At 38.6% G+C, this 27,439-nt stretch overlaps 1 protein-coding gene and 1 pseudogene across 5 annotated transcripts in view; one reads left to right on the top strand and one right to left on the bottom strand.

Moving 5' to 3' along the window:
* The window catches only part of TJP2 (tight junction protein 2), a 103,723-nt gene that overhangs the window by 37,460 nt on the left and 38,824 nt on the right, over nucleotides 1–27,439 (bottom strand). Inside the window, exon 1 of one of the 5 annotated variants that reach the window (XM_025051391.1) lies at nucleotides 5,418–5,510. The exons of 3 other annotated variants lie outside the window; for them this stretch is intronic. In XM_025051391.1, the coding sequence (XP_024907159.1) occupies nucleotides 5,418–5,489 (72 nt within the window). In that variant the 5' untranslated portion in view covers nucleotides 5,490–5,510. Of the gene's footprint in view, nucleotides 1–5,417; nucleotides 5,511–27,439 lie in introns of those variants that run through there. One more of the 5 variants, XM_025051392.1, reaches the window with a different exon arrangement.
* Nucleotides 1,524–1,642, top strand: LOC112485066 (annotated as a pseudogene).

The raw sequence follows: 27,439 nt of genomic DNA, 5'->3' as shown, positions 1-27,439 counted from the left end.
TATAGGAATAGAGCACATAACTTCTAAAATAGCCGAGGAAAAATAAGATAAAAAACAAATAAAAAAAAAAACCTCTTAGGTTTGGGAGTAAAGAAGCTTAGCACAAAAGGCAATTCTATCAACTGACATATTGGAACAGATCATTTTTTCCCTTTGGCAGAAGTGGGTGATGTAAAGGCAATTTTGTTTGTACAGTAGAATGGTGAACCAGCCTGCTGCTCTTCAGTAGCTATAACCAATTATTCAAATTGAGAGGAATTTATAATCCTTTAGTTCGCCCTATCTCTTTATGCACTCATTTTGGGACATTTTCATAGCTAATGCCATCTGGCTCCAAGAGATCAAAATTCTCTTTAAAAATTAAACATTAAAGAAATAAAATTCAAATCAGCTCAGGGTTAAAAAGGAAACATAAAATGGTACCTGGAAAATGCGAGAACTAGAATCTGTTACCAGCACACCTGGGATCGGGTGCTGTGGTGGTGGGGGGCATCACCATCCAAAAAGGGGTGATATTTAGGCCAAATTAAGTACATCAGCACAATAAATATGTATTTGTTCAAAAAGATCATAATCTAAATTATGTAATCTCCCTAATTAGTTTTGTTCACCGTGACTACTGTTATTCAATTTAAAAAAAAAATGAAAGTGAATTTCAGGTAACATTTTTATATCTTGCTCGCTTTTGTCCTAAATATATGAGAACTGTGTTTGGCACATAGAGTTGGCACTCAAAAGGTTTTCTTTTCAATAAAACAAAAGATAAATACACTATCTATTGAGCACTCTATTAATATGATGAAGACACTGATTAAGGAAACTTCTCTTACATTCAGTGGCCCTCTGGCTTCTTCCACAACCACTTGAGGTTGTGAGGTTAGAAACTCAGGTGTCTCTGATCCAGTATTCTAGGTATTCTTTATAGCCATTCCTCTCTAGAATTTTGTTGTCTAGAAATGCCTAAAATAGCAACGTGTGCCAGTATTTAAAAAAAAAAAAATAAGTTTTCTTAAAGAGAAATAGTAAGCAGAAATTCAGTTGATCAGAACTGATCATCCCTTTCCATTCCCACAGAACATCTCCTAACTCCCAGTCACCTTCGGGTTTCCATCCAGCCTTAGTAAAATCAATTCACCACCACCTGGAAATGACTTCACTAGCGTGAGTGCTTCCCAAGTACATCTTTTCAGCAACTCTATTATACCTTAAAGCCAGCAAATGTCAACAAAGTGAACTACTGTGTAAGAGTGGTAAAATATATACAGTTGCCAACTAATTTGCCAGCTCTTCTTTAAATAGTTATTTACCACACATTTGGGGGAAAAAAAAAAAATCACACAGCACCATCCCCAAAATACTTATTTAAAAATCATCAGGAAAAACTAGCCATCACCATGGCAATCACCCCTAGGATTAAGCAGTGCTAGGGAGTTGAGGGGACCACAAGTGTCCAAAAAGGGAGTGATATTTAGGTTAAATGAACCAACGTAATGAAATACATGAGCATTGAAAATAATTATTTACTCTACGATCATGCTACCCTGAACAAGCCTGATCCTGTCTGATCTCGGAAGCTAAGCAGGGTCGGGCCTGGTTAGTACTTGGATGGGAGACCACCTAGGAAGACCACGTGCTGTAGGCATAAAAAATTAAAAAATAAGGGATTGTAATCTAACAAGGTCCTTGCAATTTGTGAGGTCAACCAAGGGTTGCCTCCCCTAAAAAAATAAATAAAATAAATAAATAATAATACTTAATTTCCCGTCAATTATTTTTAAAAGCTTCTTTATCATGATGACTGAGTTTTCAATTAAAGAGAGAAATTTAATTTTATATTTTCTGGTCTGTCCACTATTGGTGGAAGTGGTGGGTGTATAAATTAGTACAAAGTTCGCAGAAGGCAAACTACCAATATGTATCAAAATGTAAAATCTGCATTCCCCTTGATCAATCAATTCCACTTCTAAAAACTTATTTTACAGAAATATTTGCACAAGTGCAAAGATATATGTATAATTTGTTTACGGCTGATTCTAATTTTTTAAATTAGATAATCATGAGATGTTCAACAATAGGAGATTGGTTGCATATAGAGATCTAGACTTAAATTGGGGAAAAAATCAAGATAAAAAAAGTGTGTGTGTGTGTATATATATACATATACATATATATATATATATATATATGTATATGTATATATATATATATCTGTAGGTAAAAGACTGGAAGAAAAAATACCAAAAAATATTAAAGTTCCTGAAGAGCTGTGGTATGGCAGAGAATATTTTTATATCAGTACATTACTTTTGTAATACATTTTTATTTTAAAAACAAAATCAGCAAAGTTTCATTCCTAAATATTTTTTCAAAGTTTCATTCTTAAATATTTTTATTATTTAGCCAAAAACATGAATTGCTACAAAATTTTATTTTGAAGTGTTACCCAAGTAGAATAAACCTAGCCTTTGAAATTCAATGTTCTTCCATAATGAGATTATATTGTCTAAGTATTCCTGAGCTGCCTGTAGAGGTAATTTAAATTAGATTTGTCATAGAGAGAGGATTAATCCCCTACCACTACTACAGCAGGACTGAATCAAATTTTCCATCCAGCAGACCTTGTTGGTGCCTAAAAACCTCACCAACTTGACATGACTCTGATCAGATTGTAAAGGGCTGCTTCTTACCCAGGGTTAATGGGTTGTGACTAAACCATTACCTACTTAAACATAATATTAAACGAATACATGTTCTGTTAAACTAAGTGATAAATTTAAAATCTTAACTTTAAAGGTGAGGAAATAGAAAAGATAAATTTTAATACCTTCTTTGAGGATTAAACATATATCATAAACTGCGTATCTAATTTACAAAGCTGTGACCTTTGCAAAGGTCTCGGAGGAAATTCTTCATTCACTGAGACCATTCATTTATTCTGTCTCTCGCTCATTCATTCATTCATTCATTCATTCAAAAATATTTATTGAGCACCCTCTACATGCCAAATATATGGTTCATGGCACTTGGAATACACTGGTGAATAAAACAGCCAGAGCCCATGTGGCGTTTACCAACCATGATGTGCCCCCAAAACAAAACACTGAGTGTCTTCTTGGCCTCGGCTATATACAGTATTATCTTTTCAGAAACACAGAGCCACCCACATAATCACACACATCTTTCAGAACATCAGCTCCGCATACATCCCTGGGGACAGGCTGCCAGTGGGCAGCAGCTTAGCTGAGAGCTGAGCTCACACCTTTTAAAACTGAACTGCTGGGCTTGGGCCCATTCCAAACTGTGCTGGGTTGTGCACGGCTTAGAGAATCTCTACCAATATTCAGACACTCTGCATGAATACCAGCGGGCAACTACTTGGCATTAGGAGAGCTTTACATGCAGAGCCACAGGAAAAGCACACACACATCAGAGTTAAAGATATTCCATATTCCGTGATGTAGTGATTCCTCTCCTAGGCAGAGGCCCAGGAGAAATGTGTGAATATGTGCACATACAGAGTATTCATAGCAGCAATGTCCTCAACACCTCAAAATCTCGAAAAAAGACAACTATCAATCAAGAGCAAAATGAACAAATAAATCGTGATATATTATTAAAATGCAATGTTGGACTGCAACAAAAAGAAACTAGAGCCACACATACCATAGCACATATGCATCTCAAACATAATGTTGAGTGAAAAACATCCTAGAAGAATTTGTAGGGCATAATATTATTTCTATATAGTTCAAAAAAACCAATGTTTCCCAATAATATGAATATACTTAACTGCACTGTATAGATTAATATCATAAATTTTAGGTTATGCAGTTTTTACCGCAACGAACAAAAAAGCCAACAAAACTAACCTTTTGTTTAGGGACGTGTGTATGTTATGTGTGTGTGATAAAAATATAAAGAAAAAGCAAGGGAATGAAAAACACAAAATTCAGAATGAAGTGACCCAGGAATGAAGCAGCCTGATATAGGGAAGGGTACAAAAGTCTTTGTCTTGGGGAAGGCCCACAGATATATGTGATGAACTCATGGGAATTTGTTTTATAATTATGCTTCATGATTTAGATATACAATTCTTTTATTTGTACCAAACGCTCCCTGAGTTAAAAAATATGGGTGAGTGAGCATGAGTCAACATCAAGTGAGTACCAGATTCCTGGCCAAGGACCTTACACCAAATATTTTTTAATGCAGTATACATGTTGCCAACTGAAAGAAGAGAAAAAAGTGTGATAACTTCGACCGGAGGGAGGGCAAGGCAGGGGATGGCAGCAGTTAATTTGAGAGAGGTGCGTGGAAAGCACAGAAAGGAAAGAAAGGGAAAGAATCAAGTTAGCTCTGGGAGAGCAGCAGGGTGCAGAAGACTCTGTCTCCTTTTTCACCCTCAGAATCCACATTCCAGGCACCAGAAGGATCTTCAGTGTGCTTTTCAACAGTTTTTTCTCATTACTTTCACTTTTCATGTAAGTAGTGTTACTAACAACCCCCCTTGATATTAAAATGAGTCATTCCTAGAGGACATGGAAAATTAAGCAAAATAATTTTTCACCATTAATAAAAAAGCTTTGTGTTGACAATGAGGTATTTCTGTGAAAAATGAAGAGAAACGGACAAAGACAAATAGTTACTTTGATCTTTTAAAAACATCCCCTTGTTATAAAGTTTCTTTCCTTTGAAAAATCTTGGCCAAATAGGTAAAACCCTATATTTATACAAAGAATATGGAAACATGTTAAAAACTACCCTAAAGGCAGATACTAAAAGTCTTCAGTGCCCTAATTCCCCCGCAATCAGCAATTTTTAGGCTTTTTGTCCACAAATTGCTGCTTCCCAGTAATGGAGGCCAAAGCTAAAGGTTAATCAAAATCAGCCCCTAAGGGACACACTTGATAAAAATCCCAAGCCATAAAAGAAAACACTCACAGACGTTACAGTACCACATTTGTTCAAACTATAAGAGGAAAAAAAGATTTGAGGAAAAAAAGAAAATCTTTTTTTCCTATTACTTAAAAGTCTAGCTATAAGACTAAGAATAGAGATTTCTGCAGTACAAGAAAGCAAAAAGTTTTACTCCAAACAAGAAATTGACAAGCAAACATCTTATATAAGGCACTATATTAAGTTATCTCTGGAAACAACTCCGCTTTCAGATGCCCAATACCTGAAAGACAGCAGCCTTTGATTTATAAATCCGTTCCACGTTAAGTCTGCTAAAACTAAGACAAGTATTTAAAAAACCCACCACTGATGACGATCTGCATCTCGCAATTTGTTACTGAAAGCTGCCAGAAGCACAAATAAACACAAGGAGAAAGAAGTGGCACAAATTTTGCTTCCCATTCCCTTCCTGAAAGGTTGGGAAAGAAAAAGGCTCAGCGAGCCTGAAGAGAGGGACTCACATGGTCTTTCAATCTCCCCAACTTTTTAACAGCCTGGACCCACATCCTCTGTAGGACCTGAGCAGTCTTCATGGCCTGAGGGAAGTAATCAGCCAGGGCGCTGCCTACACCCCAGGCTGCTCACCCATTGCCATCACTCCACGTGGTTACGTAAGGCGGATACAATAGTGGCCCACATTCCCAGCGAATCCTGTTGTCATCTAGCAAAGTGACACATCCATACAGCAGGGATGCCAAACACTTTGAAAAGCACCACTTGTGAGGGGAAAAAAAAAAGAAAGCAAGCGGTCTGGATGTGCATCACTTTCAGTTTTCTCTTCCTCCCTTTCTCCAATGTGAGGTAACCAGAGAATCAGAGTAAACATTCCTTCCACACAGATAAAATGATTCAGTATCTAAGTAGAAATGAAGTAAGTAGGACATTTTTGAGCAACACTCTAGAAAGGAATGTTTGCAGAAGAATTTATTTATAAAGATTCTCCCACAGACACACACAAAAAGTGTAAGCTGCCTGGAAATGAACTGGTAGTGTTTCAGGTGAATCAAACTGCCAACGTAACATAGAAATTAAAAAGGCATGAAGATAAGATGTTTCACATCCTTGGAGATAACTAAGTCTGTACATGAGAGGAAGATAAGATTTCGGGAGTTGGTGCAACTTGGAGCCAACTTGGGGACAGAGTGCTCACTCATCAGTTTTCTCCTCCTTCCAATCTTTCTGTAAATTTAGCAGATAAAAGACAAACAAAGAGCCCTACTATCTGCTTCTTTCTTTGTACCACTTAGGGAGTGATAGAAAACACATTTTAAGTCTCTGAACATCTAAGTAAGATTTTAAGGGACAAATGGTGTTTGAAAATTGGGTGTGGGGTCAGGCAGCCGACGATCATTCTGGCTACAGAAGTGCATGTTACACCGATGGACCTGACCGAGCAGTTTGCAAGTGAGGAGTACACCATCCGATTTGTTTGAGGTTAAGATGTGTAGTAAATTTGGACCACAACATGAGTCAAGAATGTAAGTTTTAATGGCAGAAGATCTGGGGTGCAATCTCTGTTCTGTCACTTAGCTGTTGGCTTTCGACATCTGTCTCTTTCTTTATAAAATGGGAATAATACCATCTACACCTCAGAGGAACAATGTCAGCATGAAACGAGGCAAGCTCTACAAAGTGCATGTGCTGAACATGCACTAAAAATGTTCATGTTCTTCCTCTGAACTCTACAAGAATAAGTTCTTCGTAAGTGTTGGGACAGCAAAACAAGATGAGAAATAAATGAAGTTCGTTTCAAATGTCACACTCCAGAGGGCACAGGCAGTACAAAGGAGCCCTGCTGAAGGACCCGTGGAAGCTGAGCTGGTGCTCCCTGCTCACTGAGCCCCAGGTACAGAGTATCCAGGCAGAGGGAAGGGGTGGGGGGTTGCTCAAGGCAGCTCGATCCTACACTGACAGTCCTTAGGAGATCACTTGAGTTTCCCTGGTGAGGAAAGAAATACTTCCCTTAAATTTATGCATATTGCGCAGAAGTCACAGGCATCCTACGATCGAAGAATTCCAGATTTCCAGAACTCACAGTTTCTCCCCATACTAATGTTTTTAAATTGTGCTTGGTTACATACATAACATAAAATAATTTATCCATTGCTAAGCGTGCGGCTCAGGAGCGTTAGGTCCATTCACATTGTTGTGCAAACAATCTCAGGACTCTTTCATCTTGCAAAACTGAAACTCTATGCCCATTAAACAACTCCCCACTTCCCTCCCCTCTCAGCCCCAGGTGACCATCATTCTACTGTCCAGTTCTATGAATTTGTCTACTCTAGATACTTCATGTAAGTGGAATCATAAAGTATTTGTCTTTTTGTGTCTGGCTTATTTCACTTAGCATAATGTCCTTAAGGTTCATCCTTACAACACGTATCAGAATTTCCTTCCTTTCTAAGGCTGAATAATATTCTACTGTATGTACAGACCACATTTTGTTTATCTATTCATTTGTCATGGACACTTGGATTACTTTCACCTCTTGGCTACAGAGAATAACGCTGCCATTAACATGGGTGTACAAATTCGCTATCACTAATTCTTTATTCATCCATGCAACAAATGCAATGTGCCAAGCTCTGAGGATCAGATGAAGGTCGATACATGTACAGCACTGCCCTCCCCAAGCCTGGCAAGAGCCAGCATCTGATCTAGGCAGAGTGGGTGGGGAGTACAGGGTGTTTCCCATGAGCAAAGGGCATTGAGATGAGCTCTGAACAATGACCACAATTGAGGGTGTGTATGTGGGGGAGGCGGGTGGTTCAGAGCCTGAAGAACAGCAATAGGGCAGAGACCCTGATAAAGGAAAGGGGGAGGGGCCAGAGAGAATGGCCATCAGAACCAGTGCAGCCTGTTCCGACTAGCAATTGTCCTACCACTGGCATCAAAAGGACATTTTATGGTGAACCGCTGCCTCCATGAGAAGATCTCAAGAATTTAGGGGCTACTTCTCAAAGATTTCTAACGTCCATGTACATATATTCAAGAAACATTTGCTGAGCAGCAACTCACTGGGCCCTATGGATTGAAAGACAAAGTATACTAAATCATTACCCTAAGGCAGTCACAGTCCAGTGGGAAAGTGGGACACGCAGACAATATTCACAACTCAGTGCAACTATAACCGCAGACAAATACACAAGGCTGTCATTCAACAAACATTCCTGGAACACCTAGGATGTGTCAGGTTCTGTTCTAGATGCTGGGGGGATATAAGCCCAAATCCCTAACAGAGAGGATTTTAATGGAGGAAACAGACAATAAGCAAGTAAACATTATCTCAAGTACCAGTAAGTGCCATGGGATGTGACATTAGAAAGAACTAATTGTAAGAAAATCTGGACAGATTTCCAAGGAGAGGGAATAGCAGATGCAAAGGCCCTGAGGTGAGTAAACAGGTTATTATTTTCATGAAAGAAAAAGGACTATGAGAGGCTGGATTAGGTGAGCGATGCAGTCATGACAAGCCCATAAACTGTGAAACTAATGGCACAGGTGGGAGTTTTTCACTGGGGATGAGAGGTCTGGGGTGGGGGGAGATGTGCACCCACCACACGGGAAGGCCCCTCTCCCACACAGAGTTCCACATGAGCTCAGTGCTGAAGGATGACTGACTTGTTGGGTGGGTGGAAATTCTAGGAAGAGGGAACAGCACAGTCAAAGCCAGAAGGCATAACCTGAAAGGTGTGTTCAAGGCACTGCAAGTACTCAGTGTGGCTGGGCGGTAAACTGTTTAATAACACACACAGCGTTCTGCATTCTCAGCGTGGACAGACATGTCAAAATAACTTAATCTACAGCTTGGAAATCTTAAAACACACCCACCCTGGGAACAAGAGGCAAGACGGTTATGAGAACTGGAAAGAAAGGAACCATTAACACTTAGAGCACCACACCAAGGGCTTTATACAATGTTTCATTGACGGCCCACAGTCCAGTCAGTTAGCTACGATTGGCCAAAACCTGGAACAATGACAATATCAAATGCTAGCAAGGATGGCAAGGATGTGGAGCAAAAGCAACTCTCATACATCACTGGCGGGAATGCAAAATGGTATAGCCACTTTAGAATAAACAACTTGGTGGGTTCTTACAAAACTAAACCTACTTTCACCATGGTGTCTAGCAATTGTGCTCCTTGGTATTCATCAAAAGGTCCACATAAAAACCTGCACACCCGTTTATAGCAGCTTTGTTCATAATTGTCAAAACTCTGAAGCAAACAAAATGTCCTTCAGTAGGTGGATGAATAAAAAAAAAACAAAGTGGTACATCCAGACAAAGGAATATTATTAAGTGCTAAAAAGAAATGTGCTATCAAGCCATGGAAAGATATGGAGGAAACTGAAATGCATATGACTAAGTGAAAGAAGACTATCTGAAAAGGCTACATGTTGTATGATTCCAATTATGAGACATTCTGGAAAAGGCAAAACTAGGGTGACAAGAAAAAGATGAGTGATTGCCAGAGGTCAGAGAGAAGGAGAGATAAACAGACAGAGCGCAGAAGATTTTTAGGGCAGTGCAAATACTCTGTATGATATCATAATGACAGGATAGGTGTCACTATATATTTGTCCAAATCCATACAGCATACAACATCAAGAGTGACCTGTAATGTGAACTATGGACTTTGGGTGAAAATGACATGTCAATATAGATTCATCAACTGTAACAAATGTACCATTCTGATGGGGCAAGGGGTATAGGGGAAATCTCTGTACCTTCCCTCGATTTTGCTGAGACCCTTAAATTGCTCTAGAAAAAAAAAAAGTCTTAATTTATGAAGATTGATCGATAGAAAGAGAGACAGAGGGAGGGAGGGAGGGAGGTTGGTTTAGGAACTTGCACATGGCCGCATAGCTAGTAGGTAGGTGGCTGGTCATAATCTGAATTCAGATCTTCATGAGTCCAATTTTAATAAGCTATGAAGCAAAGAAACATCAGCAGATAATTACATTTAAGACCTTTATGTTCATAGTTCTGGTACACTAAGCTAGAAGGTATAATTATAATTTAAACAGACCATTTTTATTTGTAATTACATAGAAGCCATTAATAAACCAAAAAGGAAGGTGCTAATTTGGCAACAGAGACACAGCCCTGTCTACTCTATGATTTTAAACCTGACTAAGCCTGTGTAACATTAAAACACAGCTCCACTTTAAAAAAAACAAACATACATACATACAAACCACCACCCCATGGCAGGCACCAAGATAAAGAAAATTATAAACTGTCAAAAGGCAGGTTAGAAAACCAACAATTAGAATGTTCAGCTAAATTCTGACAGCAGGGTTGGCCCTGTATGAAATACACAAGTTAAACAAACTGTCCCTCCCATATCCAAGGCACTTTCCGAGGATGGCTTACCCAGAAAAGAGTGACTGACACAAGACACAATGCTTCCGCCAAAAGTCAATGTGCCTGGTTCACTCCCAAAAAGCCAGTAGGCCTACATACAGTGTCCTAAGCCTCAAAGGCATGCCTTTCCTATCAGAATCGAAGAATAAATGCAGGACCTTAAAGGCCCTAAACCTTTAGATGCTGTATTGCCAATACTTGGGAGCTTGTTAGAAAATGCAAAATTTCAAGTCCTACTTTAGAGCTGCTGGTAAGAATGTGTGTTTTTTTACCAAGGGCCTCCATGTGATTAACATGCGCATTAAAGTTGAAGAAGCCTTGGTGTAGTGGTGCTCTCCAAAGAATCCTGAGCCATGATGACCATGTTATATAGCTGTGTTGTCCAACAGGGTAGCGCTAGCCACATGTGGCTACCGAGCACTTAAAATGTGGCTACCACAGTTATGGAACTTAATTTAACTTAAATTAAACCTATAAACAGCCACATTTAGTATGTGTCTATCAACCATATCCCTAGCAGCCTTTTAAACTGTTTCCCATTTTTTACTACTATTACTAATACTATTGCAAGCATTGTTGTACACGTAGCGCCCCAGCCCCCATATTTTGTAGTATTTCTGGATTAAAGAGTATAAATATATGTACTGACCCATTACTTTTAAAAGCTGTTCTAGCAATTTACAGGTCTGTATCAAGATGAGTCAAATGCCAGGTTTTTCAAATGCCATTTTGAGGAGAAAAAAAAACCTACTTATTTACAGAAACAGTGCTTGTTTCCATATTTTAAGCCTTTTTTTGGTAATCCTTTAAAAATTTTACTGGAAAAATAAAAAAGATCATGGCGCTGGGCAGGGGGGGGTGGCTGGCGCTGTGAACTTCTTGTGTAAGCGCATTGATAAAGCTTAGCAAATGACACTTTGAAAACACTAATTTAACCAGCTCTCATTAAGAGAAACAATAATTTTGTTAAACCATTAATCTGTGGATAAGATTAAAGAGTTTACAATCCATACCTTCAACTACCTAAGTAATTGTTACATATTTAAAATGTAAACCTGATAAGTGAATGAGTTCTTGCGTGGTACCTTTGGCACAGTGAGTGTCCACTGCATCCCATGGAAATTGAGGGAGAAAAACAAAGAATCCTCAGTGGTACTAGGACACACTTCACTAAGAGGAGGAGGCAGCAAAGACCAGAGACAGGAATGGGGAAAGGGAGATTTCCTGCACCCACCTCCCACCCCAATGACATCTGGGACCCCACTTTTATTCCATTAAAAACAATTAAAATGCAAATCAACACGCCTTACACGTGACTTTGTCTTAATACCAGAGTAGATGAAATTGAAGCAAGTTACACTAAAATAGGCTTCTCCTAATTTTTTTTCTCATGGAAAAATTTAAAAAGTTCAGATGTTTGAAACAGCATTGTTTCTAAACTTAAGAAAAAACTGTATTCTTTAACCTAGTATTTTGCATAGCATTATTATATAAACTGAGTTAATGTGACAGTTCATAAAAGTGTATAGAACACACTCCTCTTCCAACTCTTTGCATGGTTTTCCTTTGTCAATAACATGGGAAATATCAGATATGGGGCAACTTTTTAAAAAATTCTGAATTAAACAATGTTGAGCTCATCTCAAAAAATCTATTTCTGCCTTGTAATATAAATTGTGGACAGAAATTGTATGCAATCTTAACGCATAAAAATGTACTCAGTACTTCTCTTTTGTGGAATTTGTAATTATCAGGAAATCAGCAAAGGCCACTGCCCAGTTAACAAACATATAATCCACTAGGTGGCGCAACAATGCAGAAATAAAGACTTGTTTCTCTTCAAATTTAAATTTTCAAATGTAATTTGGAGGAAATTAGAAACAGACTTTAATAAATCACAGTAAAACCCCGCCATTACAGCTTTTATAAGAAGCAAGGTAAATCTGCAAATAGTGGGGGGTGGGAGAGGAGAAGACTAAAAGTAAAAAATTGCACTTTTAATTGTTGTTCATTAATATGAAATAAAAACACAAAAGCATGTTACAACAGATCAACACCCTACAGTGTTTCTGGGCACTGTGGGATATTCACAGGAATTTAAGCCACCTGTAAAGTAAAAGACAGCACTTTCAAATTATTGATCTGTGAACTGAACTGGTATGGAAGAACATAATTTCCAGGAAAAATAGCTACAGGAGTTTCATGTAGAAGGTGAGATCCATTCACTGGTTCATTCAATAAATATTTATTAAGTATACTCCTCTGTACTGAGTATTAGAGATTAAACAATGAGGATAATAAACATGGTCCCACCTTCATAGAGTTCATAGGCTAATGACGGTCAGTAAATCAAGGAGCCAGCCAGCAACTGTAGGAACAAAACGATGAAAGGAAAGCACAGAAAGGTCTAGAATAGACGGAACTGGCCTCTTCAGGGAGATCAGGGAAGGCTTTCCTTCTCAGTGGCCCTGTGGATGGGTAGGCGTCCCACTGACGAAGGACAGATGAGTGGCCACCACATCTGGGCACAGAGAGGGAAGCAGATGGGGGAGCCTGGGTCTCAGGAAGGATCCTGGTCTCTTCCATGAATAAAACAAGTAAAAAGTCTGAGGTAGGTCAGTGGGACAGGTGAATTTGTATTTTTATTATTTGAATCCAAATTCCTCATTTTACTAAGAAGCAGGGAAGAAAGGTCAGCAGCCCCAGCAGGATATAGAAGGCAAGAGGTAGGGAAGCCCTGGCACCGAATTGCACATGCAGTAATGGCTTTGCCAGGGCAGCTAAGGACTCGGGGCCCATCCAAGGGTTGAAGCACCAAGATCCCTTTTTACTGTGAGGAACAACTAAAGCGAACTCCAATTTCTAAGCCAGGTTCCGAAAACACCGTTGCAGCACCTTATTTCAGGGTGACCTAGAACACAGCATGCAACAGAAATGTTTACTAGGCATTCTGAGAAATGGATGCACACACCAGATTAAGTCAAAGGGCCAAGGGAACAACCGACACTATCGAGTGTGTTCATCTGAAGAAGAGTCATTAGCAATCACCAAAACCCATCTTTTGGGGAAAAAATGAAGCAAGGACTTCTACTGCATTTGTCAAGATGACTCAGGTTTTTGCTTCCCCTTGGGGTTAAGTGGCGGTGGTGGCAGACAGTAACACCACACACAATGCTTTCTCAACTGTTCTAGCTATATACCCCTAAGTTCTCTGAGTATCTCGGGTGATAATACACATCTCACAGAATGGAGCAAGAATTTTATGTGGAAGTTTTTATAAACAGTGAAGTCCACACAAATGAGAGGCACTTTCCTATATTAAATGAGCCCCACTCTAAAAAAGGGCAATGTGGCACAAGTTTAATAAGAGATTTTAAAAATAGAATGCATTCAGTCATTAACATTTAAGTATCCACTGTGTACCAGGTGTTGAAAACAAAAGCCTACTGACATAGAACACAGTCCCTACTTCAAGGATGCTTGGTTTTAGGATGTAGAAAGGCTTGGAATAGTATAGAGAACAATGGCAGGTAATGCATATTCAGCTAGGGTACCAGTCACTGATAACATCTAGTAGCCCAAAGCCTCTCCAAATGCTCTCAGCAAGAGGAACTTCATTAATTCCTCTTCTGAGCAACATTGCTTCAGAACTTTGAACCCACGACAGTGGTTCATTATAACTGAAGTTTTCTGTAACAGGAAAGAATGATTTGGAATTGAAATAGTCAACAAGGTACAAACACAACAGCATCCCTCCCAAAGGTGGAATCCAGAGAAATAAGAACATCCAAAACCTAGACAGAGGTGTTTTACAGTCAAGGGATGACATTTCAGTTTTACGGCTTTTCTACAAAATGCGCTTGGAAGTCTACTTTCTTCACATGTTCTTGTAGCGATGTTGCTGCTTAGCCAGGAAGGCTGCGCTCATAACATCTCAACTGGCCCCTGTTATCAGTCACCTTCCTTGACTGAAATCAGAAGCAACCAACCCATCCCTTTCTGTGTTCAGAGCCCATCCCTTCTCTTTAGCTTTTCCTCAGTCAAGAGGGACCTCAGATAGGAGCATCCTCATGAAGACAGTCTTTCATAAGTCAGCATCCTGACATATCTACTCCCTGTTGGCAGAAGAACAGGTGAGAAACTATGGGAGTTCTGAACCAGGGGTCAGCAAACATTTTCTTAAAGGGCCACATAATATATATTTTAGGCTTTGCAAGCATTATATACTTACACAAACATTTTTTAAATTTTTATTTTATTACTTTCAAGTATACAGTACATTGGTTAGACATTATATAGTTTATAAAACAATCCTCCCTAATTACTCTTTCTCTCCTCTGGTTCTCCTCCTAGCCATTACATGAATGCTAACTGTATTCCTTATGTTGTACACAAACATTTGAAAATATAATCATTTTAAAAAGTAAAAACGATTCTTAGCTACATTGGTTAGACATTATATAGTTTATAAAACGATCCTCCCTAATTACTCTGGTTCTCCTCCTAGCCATTACATTAATGCTAACTGTATTCCTTATGCTGTACACAAACATTTGAAAATATAACCATTTTAAAAAGTAAAAACGATTCTTAGCTGGTAGGCAGGAGAAAAAAAGAACTAACCAAACAGACAGCTGGCTCTCGTCTGATAACCTTTACCCTAAACTTATGCAAAATTTAGTGATTCACGACTGATGTGCAGGTGTCTATCTGTTCACCAAGGTGCAGTCTTTATCTGCAAAGTACTTGCACTGGTCCCAAGGGAGGTGCACAGACTTGACTCTTGATTCTTGCTTTCCTTCACCTCCGTTTTCACTTCTATCCTCAACAAGCCTTAGGATTGTCCTTAGCATCCAGTCACTCTGTGGGGATAATCCTGTTTTGTTTGTCTGTTTTTTGTTTTTTGCTGTTCTTTTCTTTTTTTTCCCCAAGTAATAAAAGGTTAAGTTCTTAGCGGGTACATAATTCAAGTTAGATCAATTCAAAGTGCACTACACTTGGTTTTGGTAGCAAGGGGACTTCTCTGGTTATATTTTACGTAAATTAATATCTGAACTGGTTCACAATTTCCAATCACATTCTGAGGAGGAAGCTGGCCCAAGATCTTAATCTTGCTTCAGATTGTCCTCAAAGTACATAATTAACTCCATGTGTTAGTATTATCAACACACATATTGGACAAGGCACTGCACAGAAATGTGTTGGACACAGAGAAGTACAAACCTGGGTTCCTGATCTCAGGCTGGGCTGGGACGCTGTCTGTGTGCCCTCTCGGACAGAGGGTGAGGGTGTGGCACCACAGCCCAAGGCCAACACTGCTTTGGAAGAAATCTTTTAAAGAGACACCGTAAGTTTCTACTACCCACCATGAACTCTGACTGAGAATCTGATCAGAATTATATAGCCAGCATTTGTCATCGCTGAGCTTAGAACCAAGAATCAATATTTCATACAGTGTCAGCCTTATAGACTGTCCATGGAAGCTCATCTAACTCTGAAAGCCATGTGGTGAGGCAGTGAGGAAGAGGCCAGGGAGATTCCAGGGAGAACAGGAAAGAAATAAAGATTATATTTGGAGATTTCCTAACTCTTTTTACTCCTTGGGCTAGTTGCTGTAGTTTTCAATGTCTTCCTACCCTGCCCTCTCCAAAAACAAACTCCTGGCATTCCATAATGGCTGCTCCACCGCCAAAATGTCTGGCTCCAAATTTCTTTCTCTGTATACCCAATCAAAATTCTCACTCTATCAATGCATATAGTATCAGCTAGATATCAGAAAAAAGCTGACTGTTTCACATTAACATGTGAGTGTCTGCTAGTCTAAACCTCTTGGAAGTATATAATGTTTTAAAATGAGGTACTTTGGCCCTCAGGAACTTCGTGATAGAATTCTTACACTTAACAGACAAGTTCAAAAACATAGCATATGCAAGATGGTCTGTCCACAACCCATGTGCTTTGTAGCCACACAAGTTTTGTTTTTTTTGACATTAACAACTTTTTGAGGGGAGGCTTGATAGAATAACACAATCATTTCTAACTAGAGGTAGCTGACGTGAAGGAGACCCTCACTTGACAAGACATATTCTTAATATTTCCATAATAAAATTGATTTTTAGCTGGTTGTTTATGTAATCTACTTCCCCATAAGGCTATGGTCTTATTCATCTTAGTGTCTTTGTGGCCTTTTACAGTGATGGCACACAGAGGTCACTGAAGAATGAAAACATTTTTCAATAACGTTGATATGTTATTGTTACTCATGATTCCTGGGGGTGTAACTCCTAACAATAGCTTCTCCCCCTATTTCTTTGCCTATCTGATTCTGAAAAGCAGAGGCTGGAGGAGTTAAAAGAACCTGCAGATTTCAAAATTCATCATATAGACATTGGCTCAAACTCCCTCCCTGTCACACAAGCTGTGTGACACTGGGCAAGTTACTTAACTTTTCTGAGCCTCAGTTTCCTCACCTATAAAGTTGAGTTTTAACACCAACCCCAACTGGTTGGGAGTATTCAGTGAGATCTGTACCAAGGGTCTAACACTATCTCGGCCACATGGAAAAGTCTTCCGGCACAAAACAAGACCAAATGCATCTGACTTTGTGTCCTAGGCTCCCTCATTAGGCATTTTACATAAACATCAGGAGTCTGCTGAACACTTGGAAACTCAGCTGGAAGGAGCTTGCCTCCGACATGCCCATAATATTTATAGAAATCAAAGACACAGCTCAGAGCTGTTTTACAAGCTTCATTAATGTGTATTTTAGACTTGTCAGTCCAATAATGCAAAGTTTTGCAGGTTTCAACAGTGTCCAAACCACCTGCAAAGTGCTTCTTTTGGGAGGTAGGGAATCTTCTAAGAACAAGGAGAGAGAATATATATCCATGCTGACCACCTTTCAGTCCTTTGGGACTCACCTTCTCCTTTCTTTTCTTTTTGCCTTCCTTCGTTTACTGAGCAACTATCCTATGCCTGGCCTAAGAATGGAAAAAGCCAGACCTGACTTCAAGAAATCACAATCGATACCTCAACATTAAAAATGAGCCTCTTCCCCACACTAGGCAGAGTCCAGGCTTACCTGAAAACACTCTGACCTTCTGAAAAGAGACACACGAACTGAATGATTTCTTTTCTTTTTGCCCTCCTTCGTTTACTGAGCAACTATCCTATGCCTGGCCTAAGAATGGAAAAAGCCAGACCTGACTTCAAGAAATCACAATCGATACCTCAACATTAAAAATGAGCCTCTTCCCCACACTAGGCAGAGTCCAGGCTTACCTGAAAACACTCTGACCTTCTGAAAGGAGACATATGAACTGAATGAAGTTTATATCTCACTCAACACTTTATTATTATTATTTTTTTTGCAGTTCACTATTTCCAAGCATCGTTTTTGTTTTTAGCATTTTATTTTATTATTAGTTTCAAGTATAGACTACATTGGTTAGATGTTTATATAGTTTATGAAACGATCCCCCCCACCCATTACTCTATCGCCCCTCTGGCTCTACACATAGCCATTACATTAACGCCGACTGCATTCCCTATGCTTTGCTCCCCATGTCCATGACCATCTATCAACTACTAATTTGTACTTCTTTAACCCTTCACACCTGTCTCCTCATGCCCCACCCCCACCCGCCTCCGGCAGTCACCAGATTGTCCTCTACATTTTTGAGTCTGTTTTCGATTAGTTTGTTCTTTTTGTCTCACAGATTCTGCATATAAGTGAAATCATATGGTATTTATCTTTCTCTGACTTCGCTCAGCATAATAACCTTTAGGTCCATCCATATCATTGCAAATGGCAGGATTTAATTTTTCTTTATAGCTGAGTAATATTCCAGTGTATATATGAATCATAACTTCTTTATCCGATTGTCTATTTATGGGCATTTAGGTTGCTTCCATATCTTAGCTGTTGTGAATAGTGCTGCCAAGAACATAGGGATGAAAAAAATAAATTAAAAGAACACAGGGATGCATAGATCTTTACAAATCATTGTTTTGGTTTTCTTTGGATAAATACCTCCAAGCATTTCTTTTGATTAAGTTCATGCCAATCAAAAAGCTTATGTTGCTACTCATGAAGATAATGTACTATCCATGTAGCAGACTACACAAATAGAGCCAACATACTCACACTGGAAGAGACAAAAGAGAGACAGAGAAACATGACAGTACCCCAGTTTCTATGACACTTCACTGCATAAATCATTATCTCAAATAAAAAGCCAAAAGAACAAGTCTGGCGACTGTCTGGAGTGATAAGTTACTGCTATTTTTTTCAGGACAGTTCATTGCTGGGATAGAATCCAATAAGGTCAACATTTATATTTAATCATCCAATCACACTCAAAGACAACTTAGAACAACAATGCAATTGTTACTTGGAGCTTACTATTAAGCCCAATGAGTTCTTTTCCCCCACAGTGACATGTGTACTCTCCTTTGCTCCTGTTCTATTAATAGGCCAGAGATGGTCTTTGAGGCAGTACATGCTGACTGCAAATATTCTGTGGTAATAAACAGCAAAAACATTGCCAATTTGTCTCTGGATGAAGTAAATCACAGAAATGATACTTAGAAATTAAGCAATGACTGAACTAATTTTTATTTTTAACCCAGCTCTATTTCCCCACATTTCATAGAGGAAAGGCCCACAGAGAATTTTATCTTTAAAAAGTGGGTGACTAACCAATTCCTGAATGTGAGAAGGTTTCCAGGACTGAGGAGAGAGACGATGTAATTTCAGCCGCCCTCCTTAATTCCCTAACTTTTGTGGAATATCAGTTCATAGCAGAACTTGACTTTTACTTAAAAAAAATTTTTTTTAAGGATATGGTCAAATAAAGGCTGTACTTCACAAAAACACGCAAAGCAGGACCATATGTCCTTTCTTCAGGCTGGAACACTTCTAGCTGAAATATTTCTATACAAACCAGAACTATAGACACCTATGTGTATATACATATCTATATCTATATCTATATACATATAGACATAGGTATCTTTAAAACCAATCGTTTCTGTCGAAGGAGTGAATTAGGTCAATGCCCTTAAGAAGCTCCCCCTTCAGCTCCATTTTCCACTCTCCAAACAGTCAAGCCCTTTGTCCATTGTATTAGCCACTGTAAACTGTTTGGACATCCATTGTTAGCCTGACCAATTGGGTAAGTCTGGCAAAAAAGAGATAAGAATAGGGGATTCTGTCAATATATTTCTAGCACACTCAAATTTAAGCAAGCTTTGCAAAGACCCAGCTCGCTCTAGCTGCTAAACCAGTGACTGAAATGAAGTTACTGGTCATGCTTATCTTGGCCCTTAGAATATTTGCTTTCCTTATTGCTTCAAATTTCTCTGCATGGAGCCTTCAGAAACAGCATTATAGATGTAAGGCTAAAAAAAAGTTAATGAATAAATCACTTGGCCAGGCTATTTCTAGCCAACCGCCTCAAAGCAGTAACAGTAAGGTACCTAAGAAAGTAAAATTGGTCAGGGTTATAGGGAAAATTATTTCAATGAGAGAGAAGATTCACAGACATTCTGAGTAAGAAAAACTCAATTTTTCCCATATGTGACATCATTATAGAATTGATTCAAGATTTTTAAATGTCTCAAGAGCAACATATTATAGCTCATATGCTGTAATATATGCTAGAAATAGGACAGCCACTATTGCCAAATGTTTTGGTAGACTAGAGCATGCTGTCAGCATGAGATTTGAAGCTCAAAATAGGATAAAAATCTAATCTCTTTCCATTTCATTTGTCAAAAGATAAAAGTTAAAGACAGAGGAAGAAAGAGGAAACACCCTCTTTAGCCCATCTATAAACCAGATTTATATTAAAAACCAGCAAATCAGAATGACTTCAAAAAGGAAACACTCATTAAGTTTCATAAAATTATACATCAAAGCAGTCTTAGAATTAAGTCACCTTTCGGTTTCTGCATTAATGTGTAGGCTTACAGTTTATAATTTTTCAAGCGTACTCACAGGAAAGTCTCTAGAATTACAGAGTAGTAGATGAAGAAACTGAGGACCTTCAGAGAAACAATGCCTTATGTGACTGGTAGGTCTTCCAGTGGCATCAGGTGGTCACAGTCAAAGGACTGATTCTGAACATGCCTTACAGAAAGCAGACTTACAACTGCAGAGGCACAATGTTCTTCAGTAATAATGATGATACTAATAAATTGTAACTGCTGCCATTCAGGTTGCCATTGCAACCCCAGGAGGCATCTATGGCATTTCTTGTTTACTGGCACCCAGCTTCCCTTACTCCCAGAGGTCAGAAGCCCCTCACTCCCTTGCCAACAGGGTGCCCCCGAGGTGCTGTATTTAAGATCTGGAAGGATGAAAGAAAGCAGGTGCCGCTTGTTTTCCTTCTTCCTATAGCAGCAGTCACAGGCAAAAACTGGACTTCTCGGATCTGAGCTTTGCAGCTGTTTTCAAGCTCCCTACCATGTCAGCTGCCTCAGGGATGCAGAGGCTGAGAAGGTAGAAGGGTTTTTTGAAGGTCCTGGCTGAGTGGCTGCAGCTTTCCAACTTCCAAACTTCCTGTGAGGCAAATCTGAAAGCTAACGGAGGACCCTTAGTTTTTCATCCTTCCAACTTTCCCATTGTTCTGTAGGCACCTAATTCTCTCTACTAAATCTCTTTATCCTTGAAGTAGCTAGAATGTCATCTGTTTTCTTCACTGAACCCTGACTGACAGGATACAGAATGCCCATTTTACAGCTAGCTACACAGGAGAAAAGTAAATTGCCTAAGACCAAGAAAGTAATTGGCAAAACACAAGAATTCAAACTTAGGTCTGTCTGACTTCAAAGTTACAGAATGAAACTTAAACATATCTCCAACCCATGACCTAGCAATTCTCCTCTTAGAATTTACACAAATGCATGCATAAGTCCATAAAACAAGGTGTACGTGATTTTCAGAGCAGCTTTATTCATAACAGAAAAAAAACTGCCAACAACCCAAATATCCGCCAACAAAAGAATGGCTGAACAAACTACGGCAAATTCACATTAGTGGAATACTACTCAGCAATAAAAAAGAACTACTGAGTCACATAACAACACAGATGAATCTCATAAAGGTTAACATTGAGCAAATGAAGCCAGACATCAAATCTTGATTTCATTTACATGGATCCTCTCCAGGTCAAGCAAAACTATCCCACAGTGAAAGGAGTTAAAGAGAGGTTCCCTTGTGGGTAGGGCGTGACAGAAGTGGCAAGAGGGAACCTTCTAGAGTGATGGAAACTGCTATTTTTTGATCTAGGTGGTAACTGCACAGACCAATGCGTTCATGTATAAGTTCATCCAGCTCTGGAAAAAGTGGTAGTGGTTGCACAACACTGTGAATGTTTTAAATGCCACTGAAACGCAGACTTTAAAATGGTTGATTTCATGTTATGTGTATTTTACCACAATAAAAATTTACCAAGCTCTCCACTTGATATTTGTGTATTTTACTGTATGTAAATTACACTTCAATGAAACATCATAAAAGTAATAACAGAAAAAGTTTTATGATGAGTAAGCAAGCTTGGGAGGATAGAGTCTGGATATTACTGTTTCTCTGAGAAAATTTTTCTCGGTTTTGGGCACATTTTTTTTTTTAACCTCAGTTCTTCTGTAAATTGAGTCAACCTTTCCTGCCTCTTTCTGCCTCTTCAAAGACATCTGCGAACTGTGCGCTTAAGCAGTATCAGTAGACTAAATATTTCTTGTAGACCTCTGATTAAAATTCAAATTTAGGTTCTGCTAGAAAGAAGGCCACCGATATTCAAAATGAACTCAGCCTTTTCATTTCAATGTGTCACCACTTGCCTGTTTTTAGTCTCTAACAATAACACCAGAAGGAAAAGCACAAATGTTTCCAGTTACATTTCTGGAAAATTTCAATGGGTGTCTAAGATGCCACAAATCTCTCACGCCTCTTAAAACTCACCCAAGACACTAAACAGACCATCCCAAGGTAAGCGAAGTGCTCTGCCTGAAATCAGGCTGAAAAACTCAGATGTGCCTGAAGGAATGCTGAAACTCAAGAGGACAGCGAGTGATTTTACAATACTGAGCAGTGAGGTCTTGCAAGAGCAACCAGTAGAAGCATCTTCAGTGCATTTGTGAACATATCAGAAAGGGGTTCCAGTTGTGGGCCCCCATGCTCACGGTCCTTAAGAGAGAAGTCCAAGGGAAAAGAACAGGGTGGTGGAGGTTCCCAGTATGTAGCGTTTACTGGGAAGGGTGGAGGGGAAGAAGAGGGAGAAAATGATTCTCATGAAGCTCTCAGCAAGAGGGTTTTGGCTGCTGACTTGGGCTGCAGAGTACGGAAGAGAATCCAGCACACACTGTGCTGGTACATTATTTAAGCTGCAACTGAATAATAGATCTTTCCATCACTTCATGAGCTAAACAACTACTGCCATTTAGGTTCTCGGTTTGTCTTTTAGACAAACACCTTTCAGAGAGAATCTACACTGGATCCCTTTTTAAAGGAAGGGAGGGAGGGATGGAGGGGTGGAGGGAGACAGGGAACACAAAAGTTGTTTAAGAAGCATGCAAGCACTTTAAGATAAAAGAATCAACAGAAATTATTTATAATGTTCTTCAGGCTTTATACCCAAACACTTAGAACCCTTGGAAACTGAAGCATTGCAAAGACTTCAGAGACCATCAACTATAACTACTCATGTCCCTATAAAGAAACTGAGACATACCATATGTGCCATGGCTAAAGTCACCCAGTTAATTAGCAGTACAGCTTATATACCATTACAGAAATGTTCTGTACATAATTCCACACTTTTTTCTTCTGTGCTCATAAACTATGTAATCCACTCACTATAGAAATGCCAGGAATCTACTCTTCTAACTTTACAATGTATCTCTAATTCTTACTAGTTCATGCAATAAGCCTTCCCCAAATCAAGCCAGTTTCATGCGGTAAATACTTAGTGATGTACTCAGTGCCCTGTCAGCTTCTGGGGTTACCATGATGACTCAGACCAGGGAGGGGCTCCCTGCTGACAGGAAGTGACTGGCTGTAGCAGACGTGATAAGGGCTCTAATAAATATTGACATGTGCACGCTAAACAATCACAGGCAAGAAGGCAGTTGACTCAGCCTGAATGAAGAAGCGTAAGGAAGGAACTGGGTTCTAAAAATGAGCTCATCAGGAAGTGTCTTCTAAACAATTAGTTCTTTTCAAAAACAAAAATGGTTAGTTTTGCTAAATGAATTCCCTCAAATAATGTCATGCTGCTTTGCCAGATATATTTGAGAACAGTCTTTCTAGGGTTGAGAATGGACTGGTGTTCTCTCACAGCATACATTCCCCCTCCTCCCCATCATCAAGTTCCAGCCATGCAGGGTACGTGCTGCTATACAAGGCATGAAAGACACCCCGCAACCTAGAACTGAGAACACTTCCTTTCAGACTGTGATGATAAATGACTTTCAACAATTGGAAGCAGTTACATTCGGAACCTTATTTCCATCTAATACCAAAAGTCCTAGAAGTCACATGTCCTAGATGAGTTCATTAATTCCCACCGATGACTAGAAAGCACTATTTTCCCTGTTCACCTTCAACTCAAGTGACAAAATCTACAATATCTGCAGTGTTCTCTCATCTCTATCAAAGCTTTCTTTAATACAATGGCAAAGATATAACTGGCTTTTAATCATTATCTATTCATTACAGCCTAATAACTGTTACCTACCGACAACAATTATCCCAATAATTCTTTCCCACAATGTATTATATATGTTCCCTCTAAACATCTCTGACTTGTGACTAACTATATTGTCACTAACTATAAATATATAACTACAGCATATATGTAGTCCCACGCTTATACAGGGCATCTATCAGATGAGGCACGCTATAATTAAAGTTTCAAAAGATGATGTCATTTTTTCTTATGAATATAATGTTTATATTTCATATGGCTGATTAAAGTCCACAATAAAAATAATTATCATATTAATTCTAAATCCATATTTACATATGCAGATAGGTAAAATTTAGTAAACATTTTTATTCATGAAATCTTTGCCATGATTACTCGGCCATAAGAAGAGATGAAATACTGCCATTTGCGACAACGTGGATGGACCTTGAGATAATCATGCTAAGTGAAATAAGCCAGACAGAAAAAGCTGAAAACCACATGATATCACTTATATAGGGGATATAAACCTAAAAGCAACAAATGAATAAGACAAACAAACAGAGACTCATGAACATGGATAATATAGACTAGTGGTTACCAGAGGGGAGGGAGGAGGAGGGAGTTAGACGGGGTAAAGGGGGTCAAATATGTGATGACAGAAAGAAATCTAACTATGGGCAATTAAAACATAATGCAATACATATATATGCCTTACTGTTAAATTGTATACCTGAAATTTACTGGATTTTATTAACCAAAGTCACCATAATAAGAAAAAATTAAAAATAGATTTACCATTAAAAAAAAGAATATAATGAGATTGGATATAGGAACTTTAATGAGAGAATTTTAATGAGCATTTTGAGCTTAATAATAATAGGAGTTAAACATGCACTGAGCTCTTGCTAGAGGCAGATATTATTCATAGCTTTTTATGTACTTACTCATTTAGTTTCTAAAGGCAACTTTCATGCAAGGCCAAGGTATTTTTCTCCATTAATCATTAAAAGGGGAATCCATCTAAAAATAACATACTTTTAGATCTATAATTTGCTGATAACATTCAGGAACTAGCTCAAGACTTGGCCATGGCAGTGAGTCAAATCAATGAATTAACAAATAATATTAGAACGTAAAAAAAAATTTTGCAATGATTAATGGTATAATTTGAAACTTTTTGGTCTGTCCAGCTTCCTAAAACACAAATATTTTATTCATGAAGGATCTATCGAAAGTATGCTTTCTCCATCACTACCATTCCTGCCAACCCCAAATCTCCACCCCACCCCACCCAACACACACACACACTCACACTCACACACACACACAGTGTTGGGAGAAAAGAAACATAAAAAGAAACTATAATCCATGAATATTCTAACTAGGCTAAATATTAGTCTGAAAGTTAAAATAAACATTATAAAAATGTATCTTGCTATGGTCTGCAACTTAAATGGTGTATAAATGATGAAGGTAAATTGCATCATGTTTTTGAGGTTAAAGACCTGATTTAACTTTAACCATCTGCAGAGGCACTAAACAAATATCTGTACTGATTTAAAATGACTAAAGTACAAGTTACTAATTGAAGGCTTAGGATTTTTCATAAATGGTGTGAGTGTACAAACAATTAGGAATTTTAGTGACTGAACCAAAGTCTTTTCTATTCTGGTTTTATTTACCTATGTGAATTTCAATCACTCAAATTTCTAGGTCAAGGCAGAGTTACTTTTTTCCTACCTCAAGACATGTAATTCCTATGACAATCCTTGTTAAAGTCTCTTTTACAGACCAATGTAAGCTACAGTTTTTTAAAGTTAAATACATTTACACGTGAGGCTATTTGGTTCTCTCCATTCTTGAGCACTAATGGATGAGTGAGATGCACAGACTGATGTCCCTCAGTAGTGCCAAAATATGTCTGCCCTTTTCACTCTTATCCTACATATGTCATACCAACAAACCTTAAAAATTGCAGAATGGCTTGTGGGAAGCAAGGAAAGGAATGAGAATTAGGCAAGACAATAGCTTCACAAAGGTGGCAATAATAGATAAGAGAGCTCTCTGTAGACAAGAGCAAGATGCACATGTTAAGACAATGCCAGTGAAATTCAACTTTCCTGGCTTTTCTGGGCCATTTTGTGCCTGATTTTCCCGAAAGTGTGGTCAAAGTATACATAGCTCTCCATAACTAAATATCACATTCATCTTAAGCAGTATTTCCCAAGTCTCAGATTTCAAAGGCTATCTTCCCAATTTTTGACTTATTCTCATACCACTCATCCCAATAATTTACTATTTTTAATAGTAAATATTTAAATCTTAAATCAAACTGTTTCACTTAATACTTATTTTTGCCTCATCCTAAGTAATCTATCCATGAAATAAATGAGTTTGGTGTCTGGATTTATGTTTTTATTCCTAACATATAATATTCATGCACAGTAATTGAAAAATAGGATATGTTCCTTCCTGTGCCAGCTGTGTCTATAGAGAACACACTGGAAAACACAGTTTGGGAGACAGCAAAAGAGGCAGGGAAAATGCTTAATCAATCTCTTAGGTATCCTTTCAATATGACAGTCTTAGACTTTCTTCTGAGCTCAAGACTGATGAAGCTTTGGGTGCAATGGCCAACTAGATAATGGAGGCACTAATCCTTTAAAAACCAAAATGTCACCTTCATGGGCAGTCCGATGAAGGGATGCAGGCCTGCCGGGGCTCTAACAGTCACCAAGTTCTATTCTAAGAAGTACATTTCCTAATCAAGTTAAGAAATTGGGAGCAAGCACTTTCCAACTCAGAACTCCGCCTCTCCCGCAATAATGTAGGCAGCACACAAGCTTCATCAACTGCTTTCCCAGCTAACCTTCAAAACTGGAACTAACTATTGCCAATAAAGATGTTGGGCTTTAGTTTCTGAAAACTTTTTTCCATTACTGTTACATGGTCTTAAAAAAAAAATATTTAATGAGACTACATCTCAGACCTTCATAAATTTGCTAGCTATTTAGGTGTCTACTAACAAGAGTCATCATAAAAATTCTTGTTGAGGGTGAAGTAGGCCCTAAAAAGTTTTAGGGAAGATTACTTTTTTTAACCTTAAAAAATTTCACATAAGTGTTGAAATTTTTAACTCACTAAATAGGTGTTAAATCTGACCTCTGAATATGTGTTTCTGACCCTGACCGTTGGGTTTAGGATCAAGAAAGTCACTCAGTAAAACACCTGAGATAATAATTCTGTCCCACCTACCAAATTTTCCAGAAATAGTGACTCTCAACACCAAGACTGGCTGGCCGATTGTTGGCCCCGATGACCACTTAGTCTAATTGATCAGAAGTATTTTATAGGAAGTCAACTTTCAACCTAGATAATTAATCTGTAACTACAACTCTTTACTGGGCTTTGTTAGAGATTAG

Source organism: Pteropus alecto, unplaced genomic scaffold (genome assembly GCF_000325575.1).
Source record: "Pteropus alecto unplaced genomic scaffold, ASM32557v1 scaffold95, whole genome shotgun sequence".
In the NCBI taxonomy this organism is placed as follows: domain Eukaryota; kingdom Metazoa; phylum Chordata; class Mammalia; order Chiroptera; family Pteropodidae; genus Pteropus; species Pteropus alecto.
This window is presented reverse-complemented; position numbering and strand designations above follow the sequence as displayed.